The sequence below is a fragment of the Mycena indigotica genome (genome assembly GCF_014461135.1).
Source record: "Mycena indigotica strain 171206Taipei chromosome Unknown Mind.scaff0003, whole genome shotgun sequence".
NCBI classification, from domain to species: domain Eukaryota; kingdom Fungi; phylum Basidiomycota; class Agaricomycetes; order Agaricales; family Mycenaceae; genus Mycena; species Mycena indigotica.
Genome location: NW_023503002.1, coordinates 5,815,009 through 5,825,927, shown reverse-complemented (window position 1 = coordinate 5,825,927; position 10,919 = coordinate 5,815,009). Strand labels below are relative to the sequence as shown.

The 10,919-nt window shown below is 55.2% G+C and overlaps 1 protein-coding gene across 1 annotated transcript; it reads right to left on the bottom strand.

The window, feature by feature from the left end:
* Positions 1 to 721: 721 nt before the first annotated feature.
* Positions 722 to 1,566, bottom strand: MIND_00406500 (uncharacterized protein; the record flags this gene model as incomplete). The annotated part of the gene is made up of 3 exons (XM_037360889.1): positions 722 to 943; positions 993 to 1,321; positions 1,371 to 1,566. 3 exons carry the CDS (start codon positions 1,564 to 1,566, stop codon positions 722 to 724), a joined length of 747 nt encoding a protein of 248 aa, XP_037223774.1.
* Between the last annotated feature and the right edge of the window lie 9,353 nt (positions 1,567 to 10,919).

The window sequence follows — 10,919 nt, the reverse complement described above, 5'->3', positions numbered from 1 at the left end:
TAGATCATCAACACCACCCTGCGCGTCTCCTCCCCCGCAAAAGTCTTTCGCCCTCAACAAATCACTTCCCCGGCATCCATCGACACCCCTTCATTGTCCCCCGCCATTTTCGAGCGATTCTATGGCTCCGTTCCTACAACAACTCTGTCCTTCCTCCTCCCCCATCACCCCCATTTTACAACTTCTTCTCAAGCCTGTCAACAGCCCGGAGAGTTCAGACACGAAACGAAGACGCATATTTGGCCCTATTCATATGACTTCCGCCCAAGAGCGAGGCTGAATATGCGGTCGACGAGCTTTTTGACATTTCATCGACATCTCGCGGCTTGCTCTCACGGAGCTTCAACCTCGCTGATTTGCTCGTATTGCGGCCATTATGCCGTCTAAATCCGCCACGGGAAGCGCCAAGGAAGGGCTCTATCGAGTTCAAAAATTATGGCGGTCAAAGTGGGGAAGTATTAATTTTACATACACATTGTAAAAAATTGAGTTTTCCGCAACATTTTGAAGAAAAAACCATTTTCCGCAACTTTATTTTCTAAACTTGACAAAAGTTGCGGATCACAGCTGTTCCCAAAATCCGCGAAATATTTTCGACGTGCATAATTTCCGCAACTTTTTTTTGCACAACTTTTTTTTTGCACAACATTATCTTCAATACCAGTCATTCCCACTACTTATCTGCTTCAAGTTCTCGCAGCCAAATATTATTCCATGTATGTTAAGCACTAAGGTAAATCCTATAGCCACTGCGGCTCATCTCCTCGGCGGCGGACGCGATCCGAGACAACGCCAGTGACCGGCCGGTCGCTTTTCGGCCACTTGCAGACGGCACCGCAATGTAGATGGCTTGCGCGTGCTGCAGCGCCCGGGACTCCCCACATCGACCGCTGAGGCGGGCAAGGTGGGCTGGATACGGATGGTGCAAGCGGTAGGTTGACGGCTGACCCATATACGTCAGGTTTACCAGCGACATCAGGCGATAAACTTACCAAACTTGGACGCGCTCGCGGATTTGATGAAGTCTTGTTGCATTGTGCAGCTGTTCCAGTCGTCGTCTGTTGAGCACGGTAAAACTGAATACCGCAAGGGCCGCCCGGCTTATACATCGGAGGTCGAGGCAGTGCGGGGTAGAACGAGGATGTCTCAAAAACAAGGCAGACGGGTTGTGTGCCGGTGTGTCTGTGCGGAAACCCAGAGAAGACGCTGGTGTAACGTGCAGCGAGACTACTGATATAGACAGAGTGGCCAGTTGATGGCCGTGAGCCCGCAGGAGAGGCAGAGAGGTAGTCAGAATCAACACGCTCCGAAGAGCCCGAGACTGCGAACGCGGTCAGCTTCGAGGCCACGGACGCCAGCACCATGCATACTCGATATCTCCCCGAATGCCAGTGCTTCGACGACGGTCGTGTCGCATGGGCATCCCAGATCTGCAGACTCGGATCTGCAAGTTTTGGGACTAGCACCGCTGGCCGTTGGCGCTGCGCGGACCAGGCTCTGGTTTTGGCGACCAGCGGCGTCCCGGCCCGTCTGCAGCGCGTTCGTCGTGAAAGCGCGCGCCCACATCACCCGTGGCTGGACACCTTTGGAAAATGTCCTGGATACAACCAGGGGGTAACGTTTTCACGGAACCCGGATACAACCAGGCGACGGTTGTATCCACTTGGCGTCGCCAGGCACCCACGCGACACAGCTGATCTGCATCACCAGCACCATCATCAGGCGACGATCGGCCATCCGGCCAATGACACAACCATCACGGATGATGAGTGGTGCCCAGACACGCCGCCGCCTTCGCAAAAGGCTGGTTCTAACCAGGCGCTGGTTGTTCTGGTTATAAGCAGCATAACAGCTGGTTCGGCGCTTCGGCGCGTCTTACGTGTCGCACACTCGTGCTCCTCCCCGACTACTTTTACACGAACCCGGCGGCCTTGGCAATGGTGCTGGCGCTCTCCTCGCCACCGCATTCTTGACTCCCGCCTCCGCCCGCCCTCATAGCTCCCTCAGCGCTCCATATTGCGAGCGTGGCCAGCTCCGAGTCCACGTGCCCACGCATCGGAAGCAGGCCATCCGCCCGACCATCCGACTGGTCGCTGGCCTGCAGCTGCCCGCCGTCCCGCCGTCCTGCTTCTCGCTTCCCGGTTCACGGTGCCCGCGCGACAGCTACACACTTGCGTCACCCTCCCCGGGCCGTGTGCGTACCGCGCCAACGCCGCTTGCTCACCACAGCTCACCACCCCTTGGCATTGCAAGAGTGCTTCCAGATTCAAACCCGGGCTGCGGTGCCGCCCTCCCGTCCGCACCAACCATTCGCTGGCTGCTGTGCCGGCTCCCGGGCTGGGGAAGCAATCGCCGTAAATCAGAGACGAGTCGGAGAACAGGGAAATGTGGGATCTGTCGAGTACATGTTGACATTAGGCCACATTTGAATAGATGTCAATGTCAGATTAATTCTGCATCTCTGATTGACGGTGTTCGGACCGCGGAAATCAGCGCCGAAGGGTGGTCGCGAACTCGCCTCAAAAGGTCGCGAACTCGCCTCCAAAAGTGGGAGCCACTAAATCGACTGTAATGACACTCCCGTTGTCCTAATTATCCCAGAAATGAGTACTGCTTGTTAGTGACTGTGTTTGGATGCTCACCAATTTTTCCTGGATTTTTACAGGCAAGAGGGAAGAAGTAATTTGCAAGGTTGTGAAAAGCAGGCAAGAAGTTCAAAAACATGTATGGCCCGACACTTTTCACTTGCTACAATTTATGTCCCACCAATAAATTTCATTGCTTTTGGGTTCTATGGACAGGAACACCTGACTATAGTCTCCCAACATAAATTTGGACTATGGCAAGCCAGAATGAAGGAAAGAGAAGTATTTTGATGAGCCATCAGGAGAACATACTATGCTTTCCTTGCAGCCTCTTGACTGGTATTTGGGATCAAATTTGAGTTTGAGATAGAGTACTATGCAGTACCCCTCCACTTTATGTCATTCCTAAGGTATCAAGAGGCATCCTCCCAGTGTATACAAGGGGAGAATAAACAGAATATTGTACAGGCCACTGGAAGGTCTGGTCTGCTATGGGCCAAGCAAACCGTACAATCCATTTTCAAATACCTTCATATGCATATTACTTCCTCACAGTGGTGGTAAGCCCCCCACATACAGGTAGAAACACGCTTGGAATACAGATCATGTGACTGTGTTATCCTGCATCAATACACACTCAATGCTGAGTCCCACCTGTTCCTGAGTGCCTTTCTAGCACTATATGTCATCTTGCATGCTCCTGTTACTCTTACCCTACACTGGTATTCATTTAGCTGAGAATTGAGTGGTAAAACCTGCATATTGCATCATCTTTACCTATTGTGCTTGTACTTGCAACATGTGTGTCTAAAATATATCTGCTAAGCCTAATCTACAAAGGAACCTAGTAGATAATACTAATACTTTCATAGTATATATGCATTGCAGCAGCAGGGCAGGCGCAACAAGCAGCGCTTATGTCATATTGATGCGCCATCAATGGTGGCTGGGGGACAACGGGCGCGGTGGCGCTTGGCAGATGTGTGATGGGTGGGAAGTATGGCGGGTGAGCAACGGGTGAGCAACGGCTCCTCCGATGATCAACGCATGTGATCATGATGGATCAGCGGTAATGCCGACGAAGGCCGAGGGTCGGACAGCACGGGCATTTGTGCTGGACAGAACCACGGCCTGGTTGTATCCAGGTCCTGTGAAAACGTTACCCCCTGGTTATATCCGGGGACATTTTTCAAATATTTACAGCTACGGCTCCCCACGTAGGGCCCATACGCACCTCCAACTCCAGCGAATCTTGCGCGAGAGGACGCCGTCGTTGTTTCACAACCCCCATCTTCTCCCGGTGAGTGCATTCAGGCTGTTTCTGGATATCAATGCTGAGCGGAGGTATTTCCAGCGATAGAGCACTCACCTACGCTCATACCCCCCACGACGCGATCGCGTGGCCTTGGCGGCCATCGCAGAGCCCGAGTTTGCCCGGTTTGGGCAAAAACTCGCAGTTTGGGCCGGAATCGCTCTCGGCCTGCGCCGGACACGTCAGGACAGTCTCATGGGACGTGTTCAGGCGCGTTCGGCGCGTCCCGGCGCTCCCCGTCGTGCTGCAAGTGGAGTCGCCGGCGGAGTTCCGGAGGAAAATGTTGTGCTGAGGTAAGGTCGTGAAAAGTCTTGCGAGAAATAAATGTTGCGGAAAACATATACTTTTGAAAATATCTCGCGGATTTTGGGAACAGCTGTGATCCGCAACTTTTTGTCAAGTTTAGAAAATAAAGTTGCGGAAAATGGTTTTTTCTTCAAAATGTTGCGGAAAACTCAATTTTTTACAAAGTGTATGTAAAATTAATACTTCCCCACTTTGACCGCCATACAAAAATTGTTTCATGTCGAGACATTGTCACCATAACCTTCGCCGTCAATGGTCTTGCGACGCTACATGGCGCTCTTTGTGGCGCTCTTTGTGGCGCTATTTAGGGCGATTTGGGAATTCGGCTGGTATAAGTTGGCTGGTATGATGGATGGACGAGATTCTGTGGATTGTCCATGAAGCGGGTGGTGGGAAGTTACTTGGTGGATATTCGGCGCATAGCGATGTTGGAGAGGCATTTTTTGCAGTGCGAGGTGTGTTCGTGTCGCGTTTTCCTCGTTTTTCTTATGCTCATTTCTGGTCCTCACTGCTCAGACGTAAGGACCGATTGTGGCGTTGTCTTACTTCTTTCGGCCACAAACTACACAGGAGCGGCCACACAAACGGGCTCTGTTTTCATCGCGCACACCCCCCAACAATATGCACTTCGATCGTCTTGTTGCGGTTACTATCGTTAACGCCACCCTGCACGTCCGTCTTCTTCCTTCGGAAGATTTTTGCCTTCTGCTAACAACTTCCCCGACACCCATTCAACTCCCTTCATTGCCAGTGTCTCCCGCCGTTGTAGAAGGATTCTGCAGCTGCATTTCTGCAATGACTTTGCCCGTCCTCCTCTCCCATCACGCCAATTTTACGAAGCCTGCCTAAGGCTGTTAAGGGTCTCGGGTGCTCGGCGGCTGAAGATCAGCACATATCCCATCTCGCTCATCTCGCTTCCGCGGCCCGCCTGATAGCGACGCCGTATTTGGGGACAATTTGTCCGTTTTCTACACATATGTCCATTCCTCTCGTGTCGGTTCTTCTCCATCCCCCAAACCACTTCCCCGTCTTTACTTAACATCATATCACCACCACCGACGGTCCTTCTAGACCTTGATACCGATGTGCCCTTCGTCCTCGCCTCGGCCAAACTCGTTTTCGCAGTGCAAACATGGATCCCTTGGTATTTCGGGTGGGGACGGATTCAGTCAGAACGTCTCCCGCAATCCCCGTCCATTACTTGATGCATTTCGCCACCTGCTCCCTTCGCCCGCCTTCTGATGCCTAGCACAGCCATTTGCATTGCATTCTCTTCTATATCTTCATTATATCGTAGTTCGTACAGGATGCCTTTCCTCTTCCAAGGAGTCAAAGTATCATCACTCATGTGATGGGTTTCGGCCGAACGTCTAAGGCTTTTTGACTTTAGACTACCACCGATTTCTGAACGTACGAGACGCACGCGGTTGATGGTGCTACTCGTTTCTGGCCTTCTCGAGAGCTACCCATCCAAGAGCGAGCTCGGGTCCTGCGCTAGCGTCAGCACGAAAGATAGATCGTGTCGCGGTCCCCCGATGCCCATTTCCATCGGCCGCAGTACACGCGTGCGGAAAATCCGCTCGGCCTCACACATGGATTCCGCACCCGGCGTAGACTCGCCGCCGGCGCTGTGTGTGCCCGAAGCGTAGTGGCCAGGCCCAAGGCGGCCCGTGCTCGGCAGGAACACGTGCTCATCGCAGAAGACGTTCAAGCGCACAGTGCGCAGGCGCGGGCACGCCTTGGCGAGCTGAGCGCCGTGCACGCTCGACAGGGAAGCCTCGCCATCGGGCAGCGCATAGCCGGTGCATGCGTACTGGGTGGCGGAGGTCGGGCCGGGGAGGTCAATTGTGTACGTTTCGAGGGTCGGAGCGATGCTCATTCGGCGGAGGTGGGCCGGCATCCGCGCGATGAGGTGATCTGACCAGAAGAGCGCAGTCTCGAGTGACGCCGGGCCCTCGACGCGGAAGTCGCGCAGAGCGGAGTTGGCAGGGAGGGTGATCCGGTCAAGCTGATCTGCAAAAGGGTTAGCTGTACACAAAGGAGAGATAAGCCGTACCGAACCTAGCAAGCCGAAGATGGAGCCCCGTGACGTGTGGGCCGAGCCGCCGCATGTACCCCGCAAAAGCATCAACATTATCCACGTGCAGCGTCGCCAGCACGCGCGTCGCCCGCGGCCAGTAATTCCCCGTCTTGAGCCACTGGAGAAAGGAAGCATGTGTGCCGAAGCCCGCGCTTCCCTCCCAGATGTCGAATTCAAACCTGTCGAGCGGGATCGCGATGGCGGCGGCGCGGACGTGCGGCACTCTCGGCCCGGAGAAGCTCAGCCGCGTCATCGTGAGCGCGCGTAGCCGGGGGAGGCCGGCGAGCAGCCGGGTGAGCTGATCGAAGGCATCGAAGTGAACATTGTGCAGCTTAAGGCTCGTGATGCCCGCGAGCGGCGCGGCACAGTCAGGTGACAAGGCCGGCAGGTCGCAGGCAAAGGAGGCATTGAGGAGATGGAGTTCGGATAAGGCCCTGAAGCGAGGGAGGAGCCGCACGAGAGCCTCCAGAGCGTAACCGCTCGCCGGAGATTGGACTTCTATTGCGCGGACATCGTCAAACAGTGTCAATTGGGTGGTATGCGGCTGGGGTGCTGCGAGGTGTTCCACAAACAGAGGGAGTGTGTCGGCGGAGAGGGCGTAGCGACAGGGAAGATACATGCGGCTCCTTATTCGCCAACGGCGGGAGACGAGCGCACATGCGCGCAACGTGGGAAAGCTGATGTCGTGAGGGACGGACGAAAGGTATATCTCGTCAACGATTCGGTCAAAGGTCTTCTGTGGGAGGGCAGCATCGAGGAGAGGAGCCATCGGGCTGTGCCACCAGTGAGTGTTGTATAAAAGACTGGTCCAATCTTGTCTTGCCAGTGTTTCCCCGAACAGATGCATACCAGTGCCACAGTGCGGGACGACAACGCATTAGCACGTCCATCATCGCGGCATCGCGTTTCACCGACATCCACAGGTGAAACGCCGGGCTCGCGCGGGACCGGGCTGAGCACTGGGAAGGTGTCCTGGTGGAGAGGAAGAGAAAAAAGTATGATCATGACGTGGGATTGTTGATTGCCCGTCATACTGACTCACATCATTCCGTCATCCTGACTCGGATCATGATGGCCGTCCCTGTTCTTTTCCTTCACCTTCATCAGCCTCCTGCAGGCCGGCCACCACGCCAAACATGGTGCACTCACTGGAGCCCGCGTTCAAGCACCGGTACCAAGTATACTAGTACTTCGGCTCTCATGGTACGGGCGCTGATTGGACGGCGAGTGTTGCCACGGCAGCGCAGAATGGTTCTCCTCCCGCAGCGCCTCACTGTTCGGGAAGATGCATACCTCGACCCGACTTTAAACACCGCGCCTCGCTCTTTCAAGAGCTGAATGACTCTCCCACAAGCCCTGCTCGACCTTATTATCGACGAGATATACTTCTCGTCGTGCCCTCCCTCGACGAGTGTTCACACTCTCCAGGCATGTTCCCTTGTATGCCACGCTTGGCGAGTTCGGAGCCGACTCCACCTTCCCTGCCGCTACACCGTCAGCGCAGACACACTCCCGATACTCGTTCAGCACCTCCAGAAGGATACGCAGACATCACTCCTAAATGACCTCCGTGCACTCACGGTAACGGCGCCGGCGAACGCCCACCAACTTCGGAATCTCATAACGCTCCTACCGCGCTTCCGCGCCTTGCGGCAGTTGCTGCTCGTCGACGCATCCTTTTCGTATCACATCCCGGCGCCGGCATTCGGGCCGGCCGATGGGGTTGTACGATTGGCCGACATCACCACGCTGCAGCTCCGCGGCGTTCACTTTGATGCATTTCTACAGTTCACGGAGATACTTACTGCCCTTCCTCAACTCCGAGCGCTGGCAGCAACGCGGTTGAGTTTCTCCGGGCCGCCCCCGGTGGCTCCGGACGCGGTCCACGGCCCGCACGCACTTGCACTCGACACCTTCGAATGCGACATCTGGCCGCCGGAAGCGGGGTTCAATAGTCAAGCATACTTCCTCCAGTGGTTGCAAACAGGCACTTGCTGGCCGCGGGCAACCCGTGTGCAGGTTACTCTGCACAATGAGCCTGAGCCGAATCTTGATGCGTTTATGGGATATATGCGCCGGCTCGGCACGCACGTCACGGGACTTCATCTCCGCCTCGGAAGATGCGGCAAGCTTCCAATCTTCACCTCGCGCTAACTCACCCTGCTACAGATCAACTCGGCCGCATCTCGCTCCCGCACAACACTGCGTTGCGCGAGCTCCGCGTGGAAGGCCCGCTGAGCGTCATGGCCTGCATGCATTGGTTTATCGCGCAGATGCCGGCATACCTTCGGGAAGTGGGCTTCGGGCCGACGCTTGAGACGTACACGATCGACTTCCCCGGGCCGATCTCTGCGGTGGCGTACGCCACCGCGCTCGGTCCGATGGGCCGCCGCCGCAAGCGCATCATCGCATACGGCACGCGACTCGCGAAAGCGTGCCCGCGCCTGCGGACCGTGCGCTTCAACGTGTACTGCCCCGGGCACGTCTTCGAGCCGAGCACGGGCCGCCTCGCGCCGGGTCACTACGGCGCGCACGACGAGAGTGAGGATTGTGGGGCCGGACGTGGGGAGGATCACGCCGCGATGTGTGTCGCTGAAGAGGCTTTTCGCACCCAGGTAGTAACCCCGATGCAGGAGGGCTTCGCGGGCGTGGAACACGACCGTGAGTTGGTGTTGACGCTGGCGGATGATCCGACGTCACTCTTTCCTTGGTCATAGTCGACCCATAGTTCTCATAACATATCGTGTTTAGATCTAGCATAAATTTTCGAATCAAATATGGCTGTTCAACAGTTCATTCAATCACCACAATGTCGCACTAAATTCAAGTTGTATCGTGTCAAGGCTCAAGCCATAGTGCTTTCTTCAAGTGCGCGTAGTCGACGGACTGCGAGCCACACCGCAACGACCTCCAGTAGGCACATGCCTTCCCCTTGTTCCAAGCCCGATTGCTCAGCGCCTTTGAGTAGCATCCCTTCAAAGACCGGGAAGTCGTCGTCAGAGCCGGAGACCATCTCCTCGAGTGATATCTCGTACTTGTCGAACAGCGGGGTGAACAGACGGAGGTCGAAGCCCATTACGTTCTGCAGAAACGCGCCGATCGAGGCTGCTGACGGCTGAAGCGGGACGGTGGCCTAGATTATCAAAATGAATCATGATTGGCCCGCTCAGATGGGGGACTACATACCGTGTCGTGCTGCATGGCGCGGAGAGCAACCAGGAGGCGCGAGTACTGCATGTGAGACAAGGCCTTGCTCTGACGCAATCGCGAAAGAATCTCCTCCTGTTCGTGACGGGACCAATGCGCGATTGCGTGGATGCGGGAACGGGTGAAGCCATAGTGTACAAGCGCCTCCTCACGCGCAGCGAGCTGTACGGCCGGCACGTGGAGCTTGTCGAGGAGGAACACGTTCAGACTGTCTGTCTCAGCTGTGATCTCTGTGTCAGGTTTTACCGCTTCTCCGATCGCCCGCTGCGGCGGCTGCGCCACCAGATCATCCGTCTCAACTGGTAATGTCTCAGCGAACACATTACAGGGAGGGGTGGAGCGAGCGAGCACTGCCGATGTATTTGTATTGTCGTGGGGCTCCATAGACGCTGCATGTCCCACGGGAATCTGACGTTTCTGGACAGGAATCTCCCCTGTCGGGAGAGCGACTCCAACGTTGGGCTCCTAAAAGATTCATGAGCAACGAGCTGTGATTGAGGAATTGGTTAAACCCACTGGCACAGTACTTGGTGCATGATTCACGTTGGAAAATGGCCGCTGGCTTTCCTCACGATTACCCATATGAAGGAAAGTATCTTCGTCTTCGCCTTCGTCGAGTTTCAGGGAGATGTTGTTACTAACGCTTACTCTCTTTCGTCCTCCACGATGTGCCCGAAAACGATGCGGTCGCGCTCCTTTCTTGCTTCCATACTCGTCTTCCTCGATACCCGGTAGGACTTGACCGTGAAGTCCCAGTCCACAACGCCTCGCGTACGTCCCGCTACGATCAATCTGCAACTTTTTAAAGCCACTCTAGATTCTTGGAATGTAGTCCCGGCCGACTGGTTTGCTGGTAGCTTGCACACGTGCAGCTTTGGGGGCCTACTAGGGCAGCTGTGAAGGAGTGGTGCTGTTTGTGTCCGGTTCTTTCAAGCAAAGTGCGTTTGCTTGCTTGGCTTTTTTTTCGTTGTTGCTCACTCGACTAAAAGAACGTTTCCCTCGTTTTGGCTTGACCCTTGCGTTGCGCCACATTTCTGGCTGAAGCAGCGCAGTCAAAATGCTAGTATTGGTTGACTCCCGCCAAACGACGCCCCCGCCCCCGTCACCAGTACCCATCAACCTGCTACTCTTCCCCACCCATATCTCCCCATGCGGCAACCCCAATGCTATTGCTCCTCTCCTGTGGGCAACTCTCTGTGTTGCCTTTGCCCTGTACACTACTCGGAGAGGAAGACGAACTTTTTTCTACTTCGACCTCCCCGAATACATATCCATCAACCCGACCGCCATCGATATACACCAAATGGCACCCGAAATATAGCCATGTGCTCGCGAAGCTATCGGCCGGAAGCTGAGGAAAGTCGCTGCTTGCGGTTTCATGTCCGCAATACCATGTCCTACAACAAGAAGCGAAATCGAAGACTCGTCA